Raw genomic sequence first — 25,715 nt, forward strand, 5'->3', positions numbered from 1 at the left:
TTGGTCTTTTTTGAGACAGGGTCTCCCTGTAGCCCCAGCTGGCCTGCAACTCACTAGGTAGACCAGGCTGGCCTTGAACTCGCAGAGATCCGCCTGCCTCTGCCTCTTGAGTGCTGGGATTAAAGGCGTGCGCCACCATGCTTGGCTTGATCTAGACTGTATTGTTGAGACTTGTTGGCATGGGATCAGATAAAGTGAACCTAGAGCAAGAGAAAGGAAATGTTTCTAAAAAGAGAGAAAACACATCTGTACAGTGCTCCCTATCATAAATATTTGCCTGTCCTGATGGGTCAGTTCCCTTGTGATTGGTAGACACTGTAGGTCACATTCAGCTTCTCTTTCCAGGTCCAAGACCACAGATAGGAGATGGAGATATATACACAAACTGCTGAATGCCAGAGATATCTGTGATTAGTGCCATGTACAGGGCACAGAGAGAGTTTAGGGATGTGCAGTAGTGGAAGCCACTACCTTCTTCCTAGGGTACTAAAATGAAATGTCATGAAGGAGGATACAGGGTTTTTTTTCCCCTTAAAGACTAATAGTGATTTATCAATTAAACAATGAAAGCTAACTTACTAAGTGCCTCACACAGTGTTTTCAGCACTAATTTATGAGCATGTATATTCTGGTTGTACCTTCAACAAACTGGGTCATCTGGGGTTGGGTTTTTAGAAGTTAAGTTGGCTTTGGGGAGGAAAGGGAGTAAGGTAGAAGTGGGAAGCCAACACTCACTTAGGAGTGTCCATTCTGGCTGTGCACCAGGGCTAGATCAGGAAATGAGGTTGGGGTGATGTTTGAGGCCAAGCTCAACCCTGAAGAAGCTCTGGCGGCCTGACCTGGGTGGGGTGGGCTTAGATTTTGTTGAGTCAAGGTCATCTCAATAGGTTTGTTCAGTCTAAACTTAAAGTGGGTGGTTTCCTGGATAGACTGGACTGAAAGACCCTGGAAGCAAAGAATGTAGAATAAGATTGCAGGGTGAGAATGGACCTGGAAGGCGTGCAGAGTGGAGAGGAAGGGAAGTCCCTATCTGAGGGGAAAGCCTCAGAAACTGACAGAGAGGTGAAGTCCTGGGTTTACACACATGTGAACCTGCTTTAGATTCCTGTCTCTGTTCCTTACCCAAATTGTCGTGTGAAACCCCTCTTCAATACTTAACCTATGTGCAGGTTCACTTTGGTGCTTCCCACCAAAATTCCTGACGCATGAATCTGAAAGTGATGAAAGGCCTGTCTCCTGCCCCCAACAAGCTTGTCATACAGTGAGGAATTTAGGCAGACACACATGCAGAAATAGGACTGGGTTTCTTTGTCTTTTCTCCAAGTTCCCTGGGCTTCCTCCTTCCATCCTTCTTTAACCACAGAAGTTGGAAAGAGTCGGGTTTTAGAATCAAAGATTTGGCAGGTAAGGATGGGTCCAAGTGAAGGATCAGACAGTGGGTCTTCCAGCTGGGACCAGATAGAATCTTACCTACATCTTTGTGAGAGCCACTTAATAGATAAAGGGAAGTTTGAAACTCTCATAGCCTTGATGCACCCTTCAGCCCATTAGTCTGTTCTTAGTATATAGTTAGTTCTGACCTCACAGGCAACACCATTTGCGCAGCCCTGTATATAGCCCCTTCCCTGCCAGTGGCCACTTTTGTCAGAATAGGCTAAGAAGTTTTTTCTGCCTCCCTTGATTTGACTCTGCTAGCTTCTGCTCTGGAACAATCCTGAGTGTTTGCTCTCTTGATAATGCTACTATTTGGCAGGAAGTTCTGTCACTCATCAGCCTAGGTGGGACAGCTGGTTAAATCAAAGTAACAGCAGATCTCAGGCCACATGCCATTGCAGGTGCTGCTCTTCAGATGCGGGGCAGGCAGAGGCAGAACCACATTTTTCTACATTTGAGGACTGTGGTTCATACACAAGGTCAGTGGCAGGCTCAGAAGTCACATGAGGGAGCCAAGGTGAATAGTTACTGTCAGAATGTGGAGATCTCTTGGGCTAAGAGGAACTTTAGCCCTAGAAAAAGAAAATAGCCCCAGAAATACATGCAATTATTTTCTTTCGTGACCACTGAAATGCAAGAACAAAAAATGTTAAGTTGACCACAACTGGATGAATATGTGATGCCTGTGTATAGCTTGCCCAAGGAGGCACAGTTCTTTGAACATAAGACACCGTGCAAAATCCAGTTCGTGTGAGGGTTTCAGAGTTCTCTCAAGACCAAACCAAAAGGAATGAGATGTATTGGTGGCAGCCCTGCCCTAGAGATTCATAGCACCTCACTTTTATTAAAAGATGATGTTGGGGATCTTTCTACCAGCTGCACAGGACCTCATGCCATTTCTCATGCCTTATATACCAAAAAATCCACAAAAAACTAAAGCTCGCGTGTTGGTGTAAATGTGCCTCTTGGGGCGTTCTCATGAGTAATGGTATAATCAATTTCTTAAGTTTTAAAATTATTTTAACATTTTGCTGCAACAGAATTTGAGTAGTTACCAGTCTTTTAGAAATTTGTGTTTGAAGTAAATTATGTTTCCAAAATCTGTTCTAGAAGTAAAGTCTCATAGCAGGTTGAATTTTTGAGAGTAAAAGCCACTAATGTTTATATTTATCTTAGCACTCTAATTTAACTGCAGTCTTGCCCTGATTTCCTAATTGCAAGACGAATTAAGTAGTACCTTATTACTCTTAAATGTCATCCCATGCTTACCTGGGGTAATCATTTAACATCAGTATCGCACCTGGAGTTGGGAATGTATTCTTTTGAGTCAGCTTAAATTTAGTCTTTAAAGAACTTTATCCAAAGCCAGGCGTGGTGGCACACACCTGTAATCCCAGCACTTGGGAGGCAGAGGCAGGCGAATCTCTGTGAGTTCAAGGCCAGCCTGGTCTCCATGGGAAGTTCCAGGTCAGCTGGGGCTACAGGGGAGACCCTGTCTCAAAAAAAAAAAAAGAGAGAGAACTTTGTCCATAATGCCCAAATTCTTGAAACAGTATGTTTGCACAGGATCTGCCCTGGCCTAGCTACTTTTGTAGCCCTGTTTCAGAGTTTGCTTGTGATGTCGAATGTCTTTCACACTAACCGAAGTGTTTGTGTATCTGCTCTTCTGTCCTCCTGTTTTCACTGTTTCTCTGCTTTAGAGATTCAGAATATTCAGAGAGCTTCTTTCTATGACAGTGTTTCTGGTCTTCATGAGCCACCAGGTGATTGTATACAGCCTGTAGGGCCTCCAAAACAGAAGGGTTTTAAGGCCACAGGAAATTTGGTGGGGGGTGGGGGCTGGCAGGGTGGCCCGGGAGGGCAGGGGCACTGGGAGGTGGGGTTGGTTTGGGGGTTTCTGTTTTTGTTTTGCTCATAGGCCTGCATGAACCTCCCATTTCATGCTCAGTTTTATTACACTTGAAGGCAACTGTTTGAGTGCATAAATAATTCAATTGCTACTGCCTACACATCGCTTCTTATTTTATGCATAGCACTTATAGCATTGCATAACAAAAGGTATGTCATTACCTTTTCCAATAGTGCCATTTTGATACACAGTCCTCCAAGGAAATTGTTAGGAAATGATCTGCTAAAGCATCTCTTCCATCCCTGAATCACCTTCAAGTTTTCAACTCTTAATGATTTCTAAAAAGGAGGTTTTCTCCTTAAATTACTACATTTTGTGAAGAGATAATTCTATGTTTATCTCAGGAGTGCTGGTCTCATCGGTATCTTTGGTTTGGTGTCTGGCTGTTGGCCTTTTCTTTGAACTGGAAAGCACTGGAACCTGTCCATGAGGCTTGATATGCTTAACCTGAGACTAAGGCACAGTGGAGTGTGTTAGATTTATACTTTGTACTTGAAATGGAGCTCCAAATGTTCAGATTTTGTACTCTGAATCCTTAGCCTTGTTTTCAAAGCGCCCCCCAAAGCCCAATGTGATGTGAAAATCATCTAGTTTTTAAATTTTCCAATGAAATTGGCAAGTAGCAGTATTTGAGGATAAAGTCAATTTCATCTTATAAAATTATGAATGTTGGAATGTGATAATGCTGAAATGTAAATCCATCTCAAAAGTTATTTTTAACTTTTGGATTGTGCCTATGTTAATCCAATGCAAGATTCCTGCTATCAGGTCTAGCTCAGAAACTAAGAAAGCCGCCATTGGCAAGCATGGAGTGGGAGGAAAGAATAGATGACACCAAAGAAAGCACGGGCTGGAATGAGAGCTCAGAACTCCAAGAGAAGGAACCTTTAGCCCAAGAGAGGAAAGGCAGGGCTAAGGTTAGTTTTTGAGTTTATTATGGTCTATCTAGTTCTTTGTTTTTGGGGAAGCTAAGACAGAAGGATCACAGGTTTGAGGCCGGCCTGGGCTACAGAGTGCCCTCTTTAGTAATGCTGTCATGCTTTTGATTTCTGACCTCTTAAGAGAATTCCAGACTGTGAGGTCTTTGAGAGGTGAGCCAGAATCTGCTGCTCTCCCTCTCCTTTCTCCAGCACTAAGCACTGAGAAGCACACCGTGAGTAAGTCTCTGAGAGAGGACATTGCTGGCTGGGTGGATGGGCTTCTATCCCACACCCAGTTTCCACCTGTAGCAGCTTTGACTAACAGTCCCCCTGTGAGACAATTTTGGGGTACAAAGACCGGGCATTTGTACTGGCAAGATCCAATAAAGAGCCCTCTTGAATGACTTCATTCCAGTAAACAAGCAGATTCTCGCGGTAGTGCTGAAAATGTCCCTGGTTCTGTCTCTCTCTGGGAGTGACTTTTGGTTGAGTTCAACTGAACCAAGTGTCAAAGGTCTCAAGCTCTGCTTTTCTCGGTGCCCACACACATTTACCATGGCTATATATGTTCTTTGAACTTAGGAATATTCTGTAGCAAAGTCTTTCTCTCCCTGATACCTGTTCATGAGTTTAAGATACACCAGAGAAGGAAGGGTCAGAGACTTAGAAATGTGAGATATTATGTTTTCAGTGCTTTCGCAGGAGAGACTGGGAGGAGGAGTTTCCAGGGACTGGTTGTGATTACCTGCCACATACTGACCTGTAGGGGAGCACCAGCAGTCATGCAAGCTAGGACATTGTGCTTCCAAGTATTTTTGTAATGTTGAGGGAATGAAGAGCTTTCAAGCTTTTGTAGATGTTAAAAAAAAAAAAAAAAAAGACTGGGAGCCCGGTGTGGTGGTACGCACCTTTAATCACAGCACTCGAGAGGCAGAGACAGATGGATCTCTGACTTCGAGGCCAGCCTGCTCTACATAGCAAGTTATAGGCCAGCTGGGTCTACAGGGAGACCCTGTTGAGAGAGGTAGGGGAGGAAGAGGGAGGGGGAGGGGGAGGCATTAATGACCATTTGAGAAAAAGGAAGGACAGGAGAAAGCTGATTCTTAGCAGTTAATATGGAAAGCCTATGGGTTTCTCCTATAACATCAAGGAATGTTCTTTTCCAGGTATATTGTAAAAGTCTGGATTTCTGAGATAAGGCAGTTGCAAGCATGCTAAACTGCAAAGAAGAGTAACCCTGGAGTTAGACTGATAACAGGGACAGTTCAGTATCATCTGCTCCAGTGCTGATTTGTCCCCACTGTTTCCTTCACAGAAAGAACCATTTAGATTCTGTGAACCCCACATGTGTTAGATTGAAGCTGACAGATCTGGAAAGGTACCAGGAGAGGAAAAATAACACAAAGTGTGGGAAGTACCATGAAGTTTTAATTGTTGGCAAAGAGATTCCCCAACTACTTTTCAGTCTTGCAGAGAAGTTGTCCTTGAAATGCAGTAGTGGCAATTAACTTGAGACTCAGAATCAGACCTCTTGCCTTAATTTCTTGCAGAAGACCTGGGTTTAAATCCCAGCCCCCATTTGCTACAACCATCCATAACCCCAGTTCCAGAGTATTTGACACCCTCACCTGTCCTCTGCAGACATTTCATGACACAGGTGCACTTACACACATGCAGGCAGTATATACTCATACACATAAAATAAAAATAAATAAAGCCAGGTGTGGTGGCACACACCTTTAATCCCAGCACTTGGGAAGCAGAGGCAGGCGGATCTCTGTGAGTTCAAGGCCAGCCTGATCTACATAGTGAGTTCCAGGACAGCTGGGGCTACAGGGAGACCTTGTCTAAAAAATAATAAATAAATAAATAAATAAATAAATAAATAAAGCAATATGACTGATAAAATAGCGAGAACCATTGTCTTTACATATTATGTCCATTGACCATAATGTCTGTTTTAAGTGCCATTTTAGCATCTGGAGTTTGGGTCTGTCACAAGTTTGTGTGCTTAAATTATAATTTTCAGTGGATGGAGGTTTTTGTTATTGTAGCATAATCTGTAATATGTTTTATCTTGAATCTTAACCAGTAGTTAAAAACTCAAGAAGAAATGACATTTGTGTACTGCAACTGGACTTACTGAGGTCAAGTGGGGACAGGGACATTTCACTCTCGGGGTTGTCAGAGCCTACACCTGGTACTTGGAAAGTGCCCAAGTTCTTGATATTCAGGGCTTATACTTGCTATGGCTTCAGCTTCTGTAATTATGAAAAGCAACAGTTGTCTGTATCCTTGACTTTTATTAAATCAAATCCACATGTATTTATAGTGTCCTCAGGTCCAGCTGATAGGTAGTCAATCATGCTGGGAACCAGTATCAGCATGAGTCCTATGTGTGATCCTGATGGGAAGAAGCAGAGCCAAAGAATAGTGGCAGCCTTGTGGAGAACATGGGCTTCCTTCCAAAGGGATGGGAAAGGAGGGAGAAGCATGCACTTTTAGTTACTGCTAGTACATGGGCAGAAAAGATTGCTTTCTCCTTAAATCCTATGATCTCTCTTTACTTCCTGGAATTTTCCTAAAAATTTCCAACTCTGCTAAAGCAATTATTCTGGCAGATTGTTTCTAACAACCAAGTATGTAGTGCTCATAAATTTTTAATTACTGCAAAGATATTATAAAGATTTATTATCATTTGCTGTTTTCGGGAGCTCACTGCAGTCAAGCATTTGTTTCTGAATGTTTTTAGCATTGGAGTAGAAGGCTAACTTGCTGAGAAGAGTGCCCTGAGCCTGGGAAGAAGCAGCTCACGTGGGCTGCATGCTGGAACATGCTCCAGAAAGTTGTTGTATATGTCTGACTGTTAAAATGAACAGTGAGTAGGGCTCTTTCCACTTGGGACTTCTAACTACATTAACTACAGTGAATTTCAGAAGTTTAGTGAGCACTAATATTTTTATCAGATTGAAATAAACAAACATTAAAAGTTTCATGTTCCTCCTTGACTCCTAGGTCCCTTTCTATAAGAAGGCCAGTTAAGAATTCTGACACTAGCATCCTTTATAAAAACTGGTAGTGGCAATTTTATGGTGAAATAGATGACAGATTCTATTTCCTGTCTTAAATTCTGAATATAAAACCCATCTAATTTCTGTTTAAATAAGTTTTTAAGGAATAATAAATTGTAGCCAGGCATGGTGGCATGCACCTTTAATCCCAGCACTCGCCAGCTCTGGCTACAGGAAGACACTGTCTCATAAAGACCAAAAAAATAAAAATTAAAAAAATAAATTGTAGCCAGGCACTCTGGAGGCAGAAACAAGCTCTGAGTTTGAGGCCAGCCAGAGTAAGACCCTGTTTCAAAGAAGAAGAAATAAAAGGGAAATTTTTAATTCAAAACAATTATGCAGTCTTCTTGGGAACCACATAATAGAGCCAAATGCCAGCAGCAGCCCCAACTAGAATTCCCACACTAATACAAGGAGGAAGTTGACAGCAGCAAGATGGTGCCCCACCCTGTTTTCATACCCAGCCCGTGGCTTATTGGACACTGAGATTAAGGCTGCATTATGTTTCAAAGGACATCATCACTCTTCAGTTTGCTGCTGGATCTCATGTCTGAATTTTCTGCCCTTCTCTACTTCCTGCTCTAATCATTTGCACAAGAAAAGACCCTTCTAAAATAGTTTATCAGAGTCATGACTTTTTAATGAAATCATACATTTTTGATGTGCCCCAAATCATTTAATGAATTTCCTGAAGTGTTTATTATCCACAAGATAGTCTTGCTCATTAGTCGACTCTCTAACACTGAGCTTAAAATTGTGAATTAAAAAACAAAACACTAAAAGTCTAAAGTATTAATTTTCTTCAAATCCGAATAATAGCTTTAGATTACTATTATAAAAATTAGTGGGGCTGGAGAAATGCTCCACAGTTAAGAGCAGTGACTGCTCTTACAGAAAACCCAAGTTCAAGACCTAGCACTCACAGGGCAGCTAACAACCACCTGTAACTCCATTTTCAGGGGGGTCCAACGCCCCCCTCTGTCCTCCACAGGCACTTCACAACACAGGTGTACTTATAGGCATGTAGGCATAACACTCATATACATAAAATAAAAATAAATTTAAAAAGATTGAATTTAGTGCTGGTCATGGTGGGGCACACCTTTAATCCCAGTACTTGGGAGCAGAGGCAAGCGGATCCAAACCAGCCTAATCTACACAGTGAGTTTTAGGCCAGCTGTAGCTACAAGGAGGCTGTGTCTCAAACCAAACTGAAAACTGAAAATTAAATTTGAAAACCAGGCTCATCACAATTATGCTTTTGATTATTAAAGCTACAGTGCTGGGCATTGTGGCATGTAGAGTTCAAGAACTGCCCCTACTGCTAGCCTACTGCAAAGCTAATGTAATTGAATCCTTGTATAATAAACATCACTCTTTTGTGATAGTGGTAATTTGTTCTTTTGGTAAACTTTGTGTTCTACCAGCAGCTATTTATTAAATAGCTACCAGGTGCCAGGCCTGCACTGGATGGTCAGGAAGGCAGTAGCAGTCATCTATGCTGGTGGTCAGAAGTTAGAGAAACCAAGGGAACAGCTCTCAAGATTCCGAGAATGTGAGATGCTGGGGAAATGTCCCCTGGGGAAGTTAGATCTGGCAGAAAAATCCATAGAACAATATGAGGGGTTGTCTTCTGAGATTTGAAGGTCAGAGGAGGGAGTTGCCTGCTTTGCCTAGGAGACCATGGTAGTTGGGTAAAGGAATTGAGACTCAAAAGTGTTGGAGAGTTGACCTTGATGACTAGAATATGTGTGAGTCATTGTGCCTCTGGGGTACAACAGTCTGGCTGGAATGCAGGGGTTTGTGGGAAGGTGGCCAGAGAATGCCATCAGTGAGCACCTGAGTGTGGTTCAGAAATCCACCTCACCATAAAGCAGGTCTCTGTGGCTCCCGTTTCAGAGGTGGAAACTGAAATCTGAAATTTGTTGGGGAACGTGCCACTAAATCACACAGCTCATGGGCAGCAGATGTTTTTGACTCTCTGGGTCAAGTTAGGCTGATACTTGGACCATATCTGATTAGACCCATGGGAGAAATTCCAAGAGTTTAATGCTTAATTTTGTCTTTTAGAAATAGCTGTTAATCATTATACTGAGATAGGAGGTGTGAATGGAATAGGTATGATGGCCCAGGGCCGAAGATAAATGTGGCAAAAGGCTAAAGGAAACCTGTGTGGGAGAGGTGCAGAATGTAGGCCAGCAGCAAAGGCAGTAGCCAAGTGGGCATGGAATGCACAGGTTTGGATGTTTGGGTGAGTGACTGTGTGTGAGAAAGGACTCAGTGTCTTCCAGTTCCCAGCTGGAGTGAGCAGTGCTCACATTTGGGTAGAAGGAATAGGCTGAGGTGGATGTGGGTCAAGAATGGGTTCATGTTGATCCTGTTTGTCCCCTTCTTCCTAGCCATTGACCTCCTTCTCCTTTGTCTAGTCTATGGTGGTCCTAGGCCCTCATCTTCTTCTGTTTTCTTTTGAGGTAACTGACCAGTCCCCATAACTCGAATAACCATCTATAAGTTTCTTCAGCCTTTGTAACAGCAGACTGCAGTATACAGCTTGTCCCTTGACAATTCATCTACTTATTAGCTCACAGGCATCCCACTTACAGAGTCTAGGTCCTGTCTTCCCAGGCACAAACATATTTCTTTCCCTATCCTGCCCATGATCCTACCCACTAGCCATTCAATTGCTCAAGCCAGACTCCAAGGAGCTGTTCTTGAAATATCTCTTTCTATATTGAATTAATAATGTAAACCAGTGGATCCTGCTATCAAAATATGCCTTGACCCATCTCTACCCATCTTTGTGATCTCACTACTTCAGGCTGCCATGATCCCTGAAGCCTTGGCCTTCCCGTCTGTACTTCTGCCCAGCCCCTGCCACGGTGCCTCCTTCATGCTCCCTTCCTGTCTAGCACATCTGTTTGCCTACAGAATCATTCTTAATCTTTACATGTTAAATGACAGTTTCTCAGAGAGAGCTTCAGAGGGTCATTTCTTTCATAGCTTCTTGCTGTTTTCTTTCAATGCATTTCTCACTATTTGTAGTTTAAATACATTGAAGATCTACTTCATTTGTTCACAACACGTGAATTAAGCATGTTAGTCCCAGATGTTATCATGAGAGTGATGTTGCAGTGTTAAGACACAGTAGGCATGTCATCAGAATTTGTAGAAGGCAGAGACACCTTTATGACATCCAGCTGGGGGAGAATGCATAGATCTGGCAACTGGTGCTACATACTCAGGTATATGTAGTTAAAGGCATGAATGGGATCACTTGGCCGAGAACATAGATTGAGAAAAGCAAAGGGCTAACATCTATGCTTACATCTTGCCATCTTTTAGAAGGACTTCACATGAGTTAATTTGATTTTGAGTCCTTAGAGAATGCCAAGATGGATAGGAAAAGTGGGAGAAGTCATCATGGAGCACAAGACTAAGGAGCTAGAAGTAGTGAGGCATTGGAGAAACTGGGGTGTCATTAGAGAAAGCCAGAAGTGAAGAGAGCTTAGAAGGTTGCTGTGAGGATCAATAGGTAAACATACTGGGGTCAAGTAAATCAAGCCCAGGGCAGTGTCCATTGACTGAGCAATAGGCCAGTCACTGCCTAGGCAATACTGGGCTGGAGAGAAACAGGTGGGCTAGAAGCCAGTTGGCCACACACTGGGAAGATAGTCGGAGAGGGTGTCAAGTGGCAAGTGTGCAAACTCCAGAAAGAAGCTGAGCTTGATGAGGCAAGAAAGAGAAGTGTACTGATTAAAATGTTGAGGGAAGTTCATTGTTTATGGGATGCACAGAGGTCGGTGCTGTGTTCTTCTGCAAGTGAAGAGGGAGAGAAGTTGAAGGCACAGAGCATTTGTCCTCAACGGTAGATGATGGACGAGCAGATGATGGGTGAACTCCGGGGCACAAGCCCAGGGAATTAGATACTCGCTCTTGAATTGGTTGCTTTGCAAGGAGTACCTTGTATGCGTGGGGCCTGGGAACTGCATAGCCCTTGCCCTTCCTCCAGCTTCCATTCCAGGTCTGCCTCATAGCTACTTTCATGGATCACAAGTTGTTTGTCTGTATAAATCTCACTGGAAGTCGAGAATCTGCTGAGATCTTGAACATAAAACTTCTCACCCAGGGCCGGGTCCCCACATTCTTTTGTCATGAGAATTAAATGAAAGAAATTAGTTGGTTGTCAGGGTTGAGGAGAGCATTAATAACAACAGGTCAGTTCATATTCTGATTTCCTTTAAAACATTTCAAGAGAGTACATTACATCTTACACAGAAATATGCTGGTGGCTAGAATTCTGTTTATAATCTCATCATTGAAAGTGTTAGGTTGGGTAGATCATGTAAAAATTCCATCTGCTTTCATGATCTGGGAATGTCTGGGGAGGCACAGTCAGTGGTTCTGTCGGAAGAGTTCTTCACATTTTATGGGTTTTGCCCTTTTAATAAGAATTCCTGGCACTTTGAGGAGACAATTGAAGTTTACAGATTGCTCAACATCCAAGTGATGTAATATAGTTTTCCTGCACTTGTCCCTAAAACTCAAATGACTTTTCGTACTGAAAATCTGCTATCTTGGAGATAACTCTGCTCCCTCAACCCTGAGCATCTTCACTTAGTAGATTCGTACAGTCACTTATCTTTATATATATTTGATGGGCCATTTCTTCCTGTGAGACATTGCACAGTATCAGTTTGTGTATCAATAATGCCAAACAGTGATCTTTCCATTTCCCAAATAATGGTGAATCTAACCTTATCGCAGACAATGAGTTACTGAATCTAGTGCAGCAGAAGGCACCTGTAGGTCTGTGTAGTTGGGACTTGTCAAAGCACTGCGATAGCCTGCCATATAAGTGTGTGGCTGTTAGCTCCCCGGCTTGTGTGGTGTCTGGATATGCTGACTGCCTTACCTATATGGCACTGATCATCCGTCCACAAAGCTTGTGCTGCTGCACTATCACTGTGTCTCTTTCCCCTTTGAAAGAGTCACACTTGACTCACACCCGTTTTCTTTTCTCTTTTCACCAGTGGACCGCATTGTGGGTCTGGATCAAGTCACTGGTATGACTGAAACAGCTTTTGGCTCTGCATATAAAACCAAGAAGGGCATGTTTCGTACTGTTGGGCAACTCTACAAAGAGTCTCTCACCAAGCTGATGGCAACTCTCCGAAACACTAACCCGAACTTTGTTCGCTGCATCATTCCAAATCATGAGAAGCGGGTATGTGTGAGGCAAAACATATCCTAATGTTTAAAGTTGACCACACGTTACAGAGATTAAACTAGAAAACTCTTGTTTGCTTGATTAGGCTGGAAAACTGGATCCACATCTTGTGCTAGATCAGCTTCGCTGTAACGGTGTCCTGGAAGGGATCAGGATCTGTCGCCAGGGCTTTCCTAACCGGATAGTCTTCCAGGAATTCAGACAGAGGTATTGCTAACTTCTACCCTTTTTCACATATGTTCAAGCTTACCTTAACATGAATGGAAATGGTGGTGTGAGGAGGAAGCATTTTCCCTTGTTCCCTACGTGGTTTTGTTTCTCCTATAGCAAAGGGACAATCCTGATCATCCTGCTATAAGAAAGGCAGTTTGTAGGAACTGGGTAGATACTGCAGGATGCTCCATCTTCAGATCCTGGGAGTTAGCCATGAGGTGAACAGAACAGAAAGCTGATGGCTTACCATTTCTTTATTCAGACACTTCTACTTGAAATGTGAATTATATTCATTTTTAAAACACAATGAGTCGTGTACATTCCTTTTCAGAAATTTGGAAAATACAAGTGAAATAAAAAGTTATTTAAAATCCTCCAGAAATAATTCCTGAAAACATTTTGGGATGTTTCCATCTTTCTTCCATAAATACATCAGTGTGTGTATGATTTTTTCAATGTGTATGTGTGTGTGTATACACACACTAGTCCTTTAATAGGAATAGAGAAAAGAAGGCTGAGTGTGGTGGTGCACACCTTTAATCCTAGCATTTGGAAGGCAGAGGCAAAATCTCTGAGACTGAGACCAGCCTGGTCTACGTAGTGAGTTCTAAGCCAGCCAGAGCTATAGGGATGCCCTGCCTTGAAAAACCAAAACAACAACAAAAAGAATAGAGGAAAAAATAGATCAGAAAAGGGTTAAGAAAATACAAATGTACCAATTAATCAGTACACAGTAGAAATTGATGTAAACAAGATGGAAAACAGTTTTAGATTTGATTGGGTAATTCTCTACAGTAGTTAATTTCTCCCTTTTTTCTTCTGGAAATCAGATTTCAAAATATTCTCATTGTCGATCCATGAAATAAATAGGAGCCTCCAAGTCAGTGTAGGGCCCTCTGGCCTTTGCTCCACTGTTAGAGACGGAGCCAACCTGATAAGCTGTTACAGTTTTAGGTGTCCTCAGGAAAGACAGTTAGGAGCCCGCTGTCTGCTAAGCACTCTGGTAGATAGTCATTTTTAACTGATAGGAAAAGAGGGCATAATTGGCATCTGGGACACCAGGTTAATAGGTAGCATTTGTCTTTCTGTTCTAGAGTTTCTTTTCTGATGGAAGTGTGACTGTGCAGTGAAGTGCCTGCATTTTAAGTCACAGTTTAGTGGACATAAGTACACCCAGACAAGTGCCCTGCTGAATATCACCCTGTTATCTTCTGGTGTTCCAAATAGAAGCACATAGACATTACTCTGCAGCCTTTTCTGTTATCTGATAAATACCTATAAACTGTGATTCAAAGTACAAAGAACCAGATCCTCTGCTCTTAAAAATGTGAATATTTTGTGGGAAAATGAAGAAAAATGAAAGGCTTTCTAATACCAGCTTCTTTGATTCTCCTCTACCAAAACCTGCTCAGCCTGTACTTTCATCTAAAAGAATTAACCGTGTTTTTACTCCTAATATAAAGAGGCACTAGATCTGCAAAAAGCTTCAGGTCAGCAGCTGCCCATTTCTCTCTTTGCTCTTAATTTGTCTGTTACCTATCATTAGTTCTACCTTTTAATTTTTTTCAGATATGAGATCCTAACTCCTAATGCTATTCCTAAAGGTTTCATGGATGGCAAACAGGCCTGTGAACGAATGGTAAGGCTTATTATTATTAGTTGACAAGCAATCGTGATAATACTATCAATATCATCTTTCCAATAGCGAAAAATAAACAGACTTCTTTCTTTCTTAGATCCGGGCTTTAGAATTGGACCCAAACCTGTATAGAATTGGACAGAGCAAGATATTTTTCCGAGCTGGAGTTTTGGCACACTTAGAAGAAGAAAGAGATTTAAAAATCACTGATATCATCATCTTCTTCCAGGCTGTGTGCAGAGGTTACCTAGCCAGAAAGTAAGTGGGGCCTCCTGGGTCCAGCACCTCTCAAACATGTGTGGGCTGGGCATTGTGTTTGTGTCCAGGATGCAAGAGTATGTGAGGCGTACAGCTCTGTCCTTCTGGAAGATGCAGTCTCATGGTAGTAGCATCCAGATATGGACACATTCTACATAACACACAGAGCACCACAGAAATACGGGCCAACAGTAAAACAGAAGGGTTGTAGTTCTGCTTCAGCAGAGGTCCTGGGAAAGACATCCCTGAGGAAAGTTTACCTTCAGAAAGTCTTCTCATCAACACTGGTGAAAACCTGTTCTTTTTTACTGTCCTTCAGGGCCTTTGCCAAGAAACAGCAACAACTAAGTGCCTTAAAGGTCTTGCAGCGGAACTGTGCCGCCTACCTGAAGTTACGGCACTGGCAGTGGTGGCGAGTCTTCACGAAGGTAGGCTGGGCTGAGGTCTTCCTAAATACCTTTCTGCATGGCAGTCAAGGGAGAACTGGAGTGATAAACTGTTTAACTTGGTCACAGGTGAAGCCTCTTCTGCAAGTGACTCGCCAGGAGGAAGAACTCCAGGCCAAAGATGAGGAGCTGTTGAAGGTGAAAGAAAAGCAGACAAAGGTGGAGGGGGAGCTTGAGGAGATGGAGAGGAAGCACCAACAGGTGTGTGTGTGCACACTGTCCACTCTTGCTGCCCTGGCTTAGTGTGGCTCATCCACCTGCGGATAGCCACTCACACATGAATTACAAATAGCTGAACTGCCATGTCATCTTATTTCATGGGAGGTGTTTGCACTCATTTCAAAATATGCATGTTTTCACAACAGAGTGAACACATACACTAGGCCTTACGTATCCTTCTTATTCTCTGAACACCAGGTGATCGTGTTTGCTATGATACTTGTATCTAACACATGCTGCCACCTTTCCATATCAGCTTGTGAGAGGAAACAGAAGTAGAAGGATGGCATGATTGAGTTCAAAGCCTCACCTCTCTCTTCTCTAGCCACAGGGGTCTTGAGTCAGGATCTCTTTGCAGGCAGTTACTCTTCATGAATGTTTAAAACTTAGACTTAGGAAATGTTTGTGGGTGACTATAATAGAATTATGATGTTGAAGGCCAAAAATATTAACAGTAAGGCCAAGAATATCAGTTAATATTAGATAGGCTTTTATAGTTACCATAAGCTTGTTTTATTTATTTTTTTTATTGTTGGTTTTTTGTGATAGTCTCACTTGGTAGCCCAGGCTGTCCTAGAACTCACTGTGTTGCCTAGGCTAGTCCTCTTGCTTCTGCTTCTCAAATGTTGGGATTACAGGCACACAACTCCTGGAAACTATAACATTTGAATATTTTCCTCTCTGATTAACTGTTCCTTTGTAACTTACATTAATAAACAAACTAGTTCTTCAAGAAGGCAGTAAGAACTTAGTATTTATTATTCAGAGTGACCTGAGGCAAAAAGAACAACCAGAAGTGCTTTGATGTAGTTATGAAACTTGAAATATGAAAACATGTTGAAAGTTTTACCACTTCATACTTTTAACCTGTTGTTTCTGGGGAGATGGGCGCTGACCACCAATCATGGAGAATCCATGTGGGAGGTGCACTGGGGGCACGTAAGTTCATTTTTCTAGACCCTGTGTTGTACTTGCAGCTTTTGGAAGAGAAGAATATCCTTGCTGAACAACTGCAAGCTGAGACTGAGCTCTTTGCCGAAGCAGAAGAGATGAGAGCAAGACTCGCTGCCAAAAAGCAGGAACTGGAGGAGATTCTCCATGACCTGGAGTCTAGGGTAGAGGAAGAAGAAGAGAGAAACCAGATCCTCCAGAATGAAAAGAAAAAAATGCAAGCTCATATTCAGGTACATGTGATAGTTCTTAGAATTGTATTTTGGATATGTTCAGTGTATGGAATTCTTGTGTCCATTGAGAAGCAAAAGATTCTGAATCAATCAGTCCTTCATTTGAATCATAGGTAGAACAACAAGTTTTCTGCAGACTCAGGTTTATTATTTCAAATAGGAATCCTTCTGTGTTCTAATGTGGCTTTTTTGGGTCTTACTGAGTCAGGGTCTCCCTGTAGCCCCAGTTGGCCTGGAACTCACTATATAGACCAGGCTTGCCTCAAACTCACAGAGATCCGCCTGCCTCCGCCTATCGAGTGCTGGGACGAAAGGCATGTGCTACCATGCCCAGCTCCTTAATGTGGCATCCTACAGTGTGCAGATCTTGAAAATCGGAAACCTCCCAGTGTTTGTAGCATTCTGTAGAGATTAGAGCTGCTGCTCTTTGTTGTCATTAATAAGTCTGTCACTCCACTGATGACAAAGGCATCTCCTAACTGGCTTGAATCATGCACTGACGAGGACAGTCACCTCTTCCCTTATACCTTAGAATATAAGCTGTGGTCACACAAAGCACAACTGTATATTATTTCCTTAGCAAACACCCTGTACAGTAAATCAGCCAGATACTTTTCTTCTGTGCATCAAGGCAATTTTCAAATATTCCATAAGTTAGCAGAATGTCAGAAAAGTTGTAAAAAAGTATATACTCTTTAGTCTAGCAACTTTAATCTAGGACTTTATGTAAAAGATAAATCAGTTATTCACCAATAGGGGATTGTTGGACTTACTAACACTGTTCAGGTATTAGTAAAAAGATACTTGTTTCCATTGGTATTCATAATATGTTAATAAAGACAGTTGCAAAAAGAGTGTATCTCAAGCCGGGCGTGGTAGCACACTCCTTTAGTTCCAGTACTCAGGAGGCAGAGGCAGGCGGATCCCTGTGAATTTGAGACTAGCCTGGTCTCCATAGTGAATCCAGGCCAACTGTGGCCACAGGGAGACCCTGTCCCAAAAGAGATTTAGCCTTGGAATGAATTTTTCTGGATGAAACTGTGTGTTTTGACAACGAAGTGGAGATCTTTTTTAAACGTTGGAACCTCATTTAATTTTATGTCTTATAGAGTTTATAATGAGTAAAAGATTATATAAGCGTAATAATTCATCTGTAAACCTAGAAATGTACAGCCAATTTTGAAAGAGATGTACCCTAGCTCAGAAAAATGTTATTGAATAGGTTAATGCTGTTGTAATGAAATGCTTCTTTTTTTAATTAAAAAAATAAAAAAAAATAATGAATAAAACATTAAAAAAAGAACAAGTAGCCTCAGATTTAAAAAAAGCATATCTCATAAAAACTACATATAGCTTATAGTTTTTTAAATTTTTGTTTATTCGCATTGTGTGTGTACACATGGTTTGTGTGTTGTCGCAGGTGCCAAGGCACTTGTGCTGAGGCCAGGGGACAAATTTGTGCAGTCAGTTCTCTACTTACACCTTTACATGGGTTCTGGGGATTAGATTCAGGTCACCAGGCTTATGCAGCAAGAGACTTTATCCTTTGAGCCATCTCACCAGCTCTATAACTTGGAAATGTGAATGAATGATTTTATATGGAAATATCTGAAAGATACAGATTAGTGTACACCTGCCATAATGAGTTGTTCTGATGGTATTACCAATGGTTCTGCTTTTATTTTCTCTTTAAGAGGAAGACGCCTACTGAGCTCCAATCTCCCTATTATTTTTTTTTTCATATTTTATTTTTATTTATTTTTGTTGTTGTTCTTTTTGAGACAGGGTCTCCCCGTAGCCCCAGCTGTCCTGGAACTCACTATGTAGACCAGGCTGGCCTTGAACTCACAAAAATCCACCTGCCTCTGCCTCCCAAATGCTGGGATTAAAGGCATGCACCACCACACCCAGCCTTATTATTTTTATTTTATGTGTATGCATGTATTGCCTGAATGTAGGTAAGTGCATCCTTGTCATGCAATGCCGGTGGAGGACAGAAGAGGCTGTCAGATCCCCTGGGACTGGAGTTAGGACAGTTGTTAGGTACCGGGATTCAAGCCCGGGTCTTCTGCAAGAACAACCAGTGTTCTCCCTTTTACTTATGTATGTGCACACACACATGCCATGTCACACACATGTGAAGGTCAGAGGACAACTTTCATGAGTCAATTCTCTCCTTCCACTATGTGAATCCAGGGGATCAAACTCAGGTCATCAAGTTTGGCAGCAAGTACCTTTACCTTGCTGAGCCAGTTCACTAGTTCTTTCCCTATTTTTTAGCCCCAAATTATAACAACTTTAAATGTCTAGGTTTTTGCATTGTTATCTTAATTTATGATCTCCTTTTGTGACATGGAAATTCATTCAAATGCATTCCAAACTCATTTATGGCATTATAAAATTACTATGTATTGGAGTTTCTCTCTTGTGAAATGTCAGAGATTTCCAATTGACTGCATGGTTCTGGGAATACCTTATTGTGATATACCCCCTTTTTTTTTTTTTTTTTTTTTTTTTTTTTTTTTAGTCTCTCTATAGTACCTGCTGGCCTGGAACTCAATATTGTAAACCAGGCTATCCTTGATCTCACAGATACCTGCCTGCCTCAGCCTCCCAAGTGCTGGCATTAAAGTCCTGAACCATCATGCCCAGCTTCTGGTCACCTTTTAAAAAGTATTTATTTATATTTTATGTATATGAGTATTTTACCTGCATGTAATAAGTGCACTGGTAATGTCCAATGTCCATGGAGGCCAGAAGAGGGTGTAGGATCCCCCGAAACTGGAGTTATAGGTAGTGCTAGGAACCAAATCCAGGTCCTCCGCAAGAGCAGACTGTGCTCTTAACCACTGAGCTCTTTGATCTCTCCAGCCCTTTGATCGCCTTCTTTAGCCAGAACTTTTAGAACTATCTTTTGGTTTGGTTTTAAAAATTAATTTCTTGACTTTAGTATTAACAATTAATTATTGTAGAAAGCTCTACAAAACAGCACTTGACGGTCCCTTTACCTATTACTATTACTGTTTTTCTTGCATTACTTGAAAAAATGTACAAATTTGTTTATTTGTTGAAATTATACTGAACATAGTGCTGTGCTACCTTTGGTCATCCTGTGAGTGTGCAGTGCAGGAATTCAGTTAACAAAATCTAAAGTGGAAACTAGGGGCTCATGACCTGGAGAGAAAGAAAGACAAAGCAACCTAGAGGTGAAGGAATCTTAGGATCACAGCCTGTGAGATCTCTTTAGATTCTAATTCAAGCTAGCATTTATTAAATGACCTATTTTTATGTAGAGATGTAACCTGAAGGTTTTTCAAATGAATAATGTTTGGGATTTGCTATAGACCAAGCCACAGGAGGAGGGATGAGGGTAGAAGTCTTGAAAGAGAATGACCCTGAGTTGGTTGTTGTTACAAGTAGGGCGGTGCCTATGTTGAGGCTCTTGTTATTCTGTGTCCATAAGTGTGGCTCGAGTTTTGTTTTTGTTTCTGGGGGTCTTTTTTATCTTTTTGAGACAGCGTCTCCCTGTACCCCTAGCTGACTTGGAACTCACTATGTAGACCAGCCTGGCCTCAAACTCACAGAGATCCACCTGCCTCTGCCTTCCAAGTGCTGGGATTAAAGGCATGCACCACCACACCCAGCCCATTGCTTGATTTTTTTTTTTTTTTTTTTTTTAACCATGCAGTTTGTCTTTACACCTTACCAAGAATTAACCATGAGTAAATTATTTAGGCAAAGTTACTCTTGAAAGTCTGTTAAACCAGCCATACACTGATTTATGTATAACCCTGCAGGCTGCTCTGGCTTCTTCCATGCTGAACAGGGACGCAGGGTGAGGGAATTGGAGTACCCCTTCAGTGGGTCTATCTAAAAGACTCCCAAATTGCATAACTCTTATCTCTAAGGGGAAAAGAAATTTAAATAATGAATAGGAGATGTGAAGGAGAAGTAAAGGCAAGAGTAATTAGCATTATAAGTTCTAGACAGGGAACAAGAAGAAAGTCAGAACAGGGCATTCTTTAAATGTTCATATGAGACTCCATTGGAGTTTCTTGAAAGGGCTCCCAAAAGCATCCCTCTATTGGGTTCTTCCTCATTTTTCTTTTGTCTTCCAAGGCTGGATTCTAGAGTGATGGATTCAGGTATTTTGATAGCTGTTGGAGTAGCTAGAATCAGTGTCAGTTCCCTCTCAAAAGCTTCACCACACGGAGGCAGGATCCAGGGGCTCTCAGGCAGTCCCCTAGGTTCTCAGGCCCTCTGCTAGATGGAGGCCAGAACTCGGCACTCTCTGGCGGTCTGCTGAGATCCCATATTATGCCATTTAAAAAAAAAATTTTATTATTTTATGTGTATGAGTGTGTTGCCTGCATATATGTGAGTGCACCTGCATTGTGCAGTGCTGTGGAGGTCAGAAAAGAGCTTCGGATTCCCCTGGAACTGGAGTTAAGGAGAGTTCATAGCTGCCATATGGGTGCTGGGAATCAAACCTGGGTCCTCTGCAAGAACAGTCAGTGCTCTTAACTGCTGAGCCATCTCTCCAGCCCCTTTATGTTTGTTTGTTTGTTTGTTTGTTTGTTTTCCCCATATTATTCCATTTTAACCTTAACTTCCAAAACCTTTTTGTAGTGTGTTCATAAGAAGTTTCTCAGTTTTACAAGCAGCACTATGTATGTTTTTTGTTCAGTGGTGTTACATTGCCCAGGCTGGCTTGGAATTCAAGATCTTCCTTGCCTCAGCCTCTTGAGTACTGGGATTAGTGTCATGTGCCACCATGCCCAGCTCACTGTGTGTCTTCTTATACAAGTCATCCATAACCATGTCCTGAAATAGGATTTGAAAGTTTGTTTTCAAAGCTTGCTGCACTTTCTATGCCAGCCCAAATGACCCAGTTCGTACATTGCTTGTCTCATCCTCTCAGTGGCAGTCAAATACACCATGAATGTCGCTTTTCCTGTGCTCTCTCAATATGTGGTGGAGTCTGGTGGTGAGAGTGGGAGGACTGACATGGGCTCTTCTTCACCAGGACCTGGAAGAGCAACTGGACGAGGAAGAAGGAGCACGGCAAAAGCTGCAGCTGGAAAAGGTGACAGCAGAGGCTAAAATCAAGAAGATGGAAGAGGAGATTCTGCTTCTGGAAGACCAGAATTCCAAATTTATCAAAGTAAGACCCTCCTCATAAGGTGCCAGAGTTTATTTGTATTTTATGTATATGAGTGTTTTGCCTACATGTATGTGAGTACACCTTTGTCATGAAATGCCTACAGAGGCCAGAGAGGGCATTGGATCCCCTGAAACTGGAATTATGGACAGTTGTTAGCTGCCATGTAGGTGCTGGGCATCAAACCCAGGTCCTCTGCAAGAGCATTCAGTGCTCTTCTCTTAACTGCTGAGCCATCTCTCCAGCCCTACTGTTTAGCGCTTTAAATCCACTAAATAGCTTTATAATCCTCTGGTCTTCTGCATTGTTCCCATCTATGTGTGTTCTAGTCTAGTTCATGCTGGTGTGGGGCTCTGCACATGGGGTGAGCACCAGGCAGGCAGCTGGCTGCCCTGTGAAGGCACCCCCACTGGGAGCAGGGTAAGGATTACCCACTCTTTCTCACATCACAGAAAGTTGACTGTTCTGAGTAATCCCAAACCCAGGCTGTTATTTTGCATGCCTTTTCTAAAGTAGTCAGATTTTTTTCTACTTAGGAAAAGAAACTCATGGAAGATCGCATTGCTGAGTGTTCCTCTCAGCTGGCTGAAGAGGAAGAAAAAGCAAAAAACTTGGCCAAAATCAGGAATAAGCAAGAAGTGATGATCTCGGATTTAGAAGGTTAGTGTCTAGAACCAGAGAAACCCAGGACAAGGACGTGTGAGGTTGTACTAGAATCACAACATGCAGTCAGAGAAAGGGTACGTGGTGACTGTTGATGATGAGGGCCTTCAGTTTAAGTTCCTTGTTAAAATAGATCTCTTACAGGACATTTTGTTTTCATTAATCATTTAGTATATGATGGGAAAGCATTAAGATGGTCTTTTTTTTTCCTAAGCTTGGTACTATGGTAACAGACATTGTCTTCTGATGGACTTGGTTGGGACAGACATTAAGTTTGAATTCTATTATAGACCATGGATAGTCTGGGTGTTTGATCTAAAGACTACATGGCAGTGCCTATGTGACAACTCACAAAGGGATTGGCTACTGGCAGAACCGCTGGCAGGACAGAGGTGAAATTTCTGAGAGTGACATGCCAGTACCTCTGATGGCAGAAGTGCTGTCAGGGTTAGGACTGCTGCAGAAAAAAGTAGATGGCATCTGTAAGGAGTGGGTAAACCTCCCCTTGGTCCAGTGCCTACTGACTGGTCTCAGGCCCCTATTGGGATGTACACACTGGGTTTCCTTCTTTCCTTTTGTAAAAAAGTTTTTGTTTGTTTGTTTGTTTTTTTGTTTTTGTCTTTTTGAGGACAGGGTCTCCTTGTAGCCCCAGCTGTCATAGAACTCACTGTGTAGACCAGGCTGGCCTTGAACTCACAGAGATCCTCCTACCTCTGCCTCCCAAGTGCTGGGATTAAAGGCGTATGCCACCACGCCCGGCTGTTATTTTTACTTTATATATATGAATGCTTGCAAGTATGTAAGCACGCCCATGTTGTGCAATGTTCATGGAGGTCAGAAGAGGGCATCAGATCCCCTGAAACTGGAGTTATATATGATTGTTAGTCGCCATGTTGATGCTGGGAATCAAACCTGGGTCGTCTGCAAGAGCAGTCAGTGCTCTTAACTGCTGGCTTTCTTAATGCATACAGTTTTTTGTTTTTTTGTTTTTTTCAAAAAAACTTGGCTGGCCTTGGTGGCCCACACCTTTAATTCCAGTACTTGAACACATGAGCACAGGTGGATCTCTATAAGATCCAGGCCTGCCTGGTCTCCATAGCAAATCCAGGCCAGCTGTGGATACAGGAACACCCCTGTCTCAAAAAGACCAAAAAAAAAACCACTTGGCTTTTTTTTTTTTTTTGAGAATTTTTGTTTATTTGATTGGTATAGATAAAAGACGAATGTCAGTATGAACTTACTTTCATAAACAGCTTTGCTAGCTTGTGAGTTGTCTTCTAAAGAGTACCCATGAGGACATGTGCCTCATCCTCTTAGCAGATGGACTCCTGCTAAAGAACTCAGGGCACACCATTGTGAGCAAATCATGGCAACAGAACTGGTCCCCAGGCTTTCCTAAGGGACTATAGCAGGGATGATGGGAAGACAGTGGCCTCTGCTCTCACCAGTGCTTCTTGGTTCAAGCCAGTGTTTCTTGGTTCTAGCCTAGGTGGCTAGAGTCAGGCAGTGACTAACGCAGCCCTCCCCTGCTAAGTCCCTTCCAGATCTGGGTGCAGTGAGGGTGTAAGAAAGTTCCAGAACTTCTTGTCTTTTACAGTATGGGCTCACTTCCCAAAAGGAGACATCTTTAGATACTACCCAGTTTCCCCTTTAAAATTTCATCCTCACGTTCATCTCAATCCATTCCATCTTGGTAGGTCTTAAATAACTAAGCATTTGACACAGAGCTATCATGCGTTAGCACAAAATTTTGTATTCTTACCTTTCATCAGTTAGACCCCATTCATACAGTGTATTCTTCAGTGTGTTGAAGAGCTCTTCTTGCCTTACAGAACGTTTGAAGAAGGAAGAAAAGACTCGGCAGGAACTGGAAAAGGCCAAACGGAAACTGGATGGTGAAACAACTGACCTACAGGACCAGATTGCCGAGCTCCAGGCTCAGGTTGATGAGCTCAAGATCCAGCTGACCAAGAAGGAGGAGGAACTGCAGGGTGCACTGGCCAGGTCTGTGGTGCCAGCACACTCTGGGCAGAGCTGCCTTGTGTTCCTGCAGTGTGGCTCATGTCTAGGAGCTTAGGGAGGCCCCTGGGAAGTCGACATGTATTTTCCTTGCTGTTGGTTATGACTTAAGTTCATGAAAAACTCAGCAATACATAATTTGTGTCAGGGCAGCAAGATCTCATAAACTATTCTCAATATTTATACTTAAAAATGATTAGTCACATCATGAAATCATGGGGAATTCCCACCAGAGCAAGCTGTTTTACCACGTCAGATATTTTGTTCTCTTTATATTACAGATTAGCCTCAATGTGTTTTGGAACTTTAGAGGAAATAACTTTTCAGAAATATTTCTTATTTTGTGATCTGATATTTAGTTCAAAGCAATTTGGAATATTGAAACCATTTAGAATATTTCTATTATCTCATTTCTTTTTAAATAGTAACAACTTGGCTACATGGTCATAGAACTTGAAGTTAAATTTACATGTTATAATTAAGAACATCTTATAATAGGGCTGGGCGTATATTTTCCTACCATGCACAAAGCCCTGGGTTTGATCCCCAGCACTGCATGATGGTGCATGCCTATACTCCCAGGAGACCGAGACAGGAGGATCAGAAGTTCAAGGTCATCCTTGCTACATGGCAAGTTCAAGGCCAGCCTGGGCTACAGGAGACCCTATGTCAAATTTAAAAGGAGAAGAACATGACAGGACTCCTTCCCCCACTCACTCTTACCACTGTTAGTCCAGCCAGATCAGCTACTTTTTATTTTTAACCTGGGAACAAGCCTTTTCATTTGTAAGATTCTAGAATCAAATCCTTTACCACTTGTTTCTCTTAACACGTAGCTCAAATGTCCCACCTGTTCCCCAGCAGAAAACCCTCCCAACATTTAAAAGATGCATGTAAGTGAAGAGATGCCCCGGGTAATAAAAGGTGGGAATGTAGCAGGCCTTGGATCTGCAGGTTTGCTCCAGCTGGTGGAGTGTTCTGACTGCACTGTTCCACTGAAGAGAACATTTTAAAAAAAATTTTTTTTAATTTAATATTTTTATTTTATGTGTGTGGATTGCCTGCATGTAGGTAAGTACACCAATGTCATGCAATGCCCACAGAGGACAGAAGAGTCTGTCGGATCCCCCGGAACTGGAGTTATGGACAGTTGTTAGCTGCCATGTGGGTGCTGGGATTCAAACCCAGGTCTTCTGCAAGAACAACCAGTGTTTTTGACCCCTGAGCCATCTCTCCAGCCCTGAAGAGAACTTTTTTTTTTTTTTTTTTTTTTTTTGAGACAGGGCATCCCTGTAGACCCAGCTGGCCTGAAACTCACTATGTAGACCAGGCTGGTCTTGAACTCACAGAGA

At 42.2% G+C, this 25,715-nt stretch overlaps 1 protein-coding gene across 1 annotated transcript in view; it reads left to right on the forward strand.

The window, feature by feature from the left end:
• Myh10 (myosin heavy chain 10) overlaps positions 1 to 25,715 on the forward strand; it is a gene marked incomplete in the record, with an annotated part of 155,166 nt that overhangs the window by 101,940 nt on the left and 27,511 nt on the right. The window contains 10 exon segments of the mRNA XM_029557525.1: positions 12,365 to 12,558; positions 12,647 to 12,768; positions 14,344 to 14,413; positions 14,511 to 14,671; positions 14,991 to 15,099; positions 15,187 to 15,318; positions 16,314 to 16,520; positions 21,547 to 21,684; positions 22,218 to 22,341; positions 24,177 to 24,348. Coding sequence (XP_029413385.1) covers positions 12,365 to 12,558; positions 12,647 to 12,768; positions 14,344 to 14,413; positions 14,511 to 14,671; positions 14,991 to 15,099; positions 15,187 to 15,318; positions 16,314 to 16,520; positions 21,547 to 21,684; positions 22,218 to 22,341; positions 24,177 to 24,348 — 1,429 coding nt within the window.

Source organism: Nannospalax galili, unplaced genomic scaffold (genome assembly GCF_000622305.1).
Source record: "Nannospalax galili isolate Female #2095 unplaced genomic scaffold, S.galili_v1.0 scaffold146, whole genome shotgun sequence".
Taxonomy (NCBI): domain Eukaryota; kingdom Metazoa; phylum Chordata; class Mammalia; order Rodentia; family Spalacidae; genus Nannospalax; species Nannospalax galili.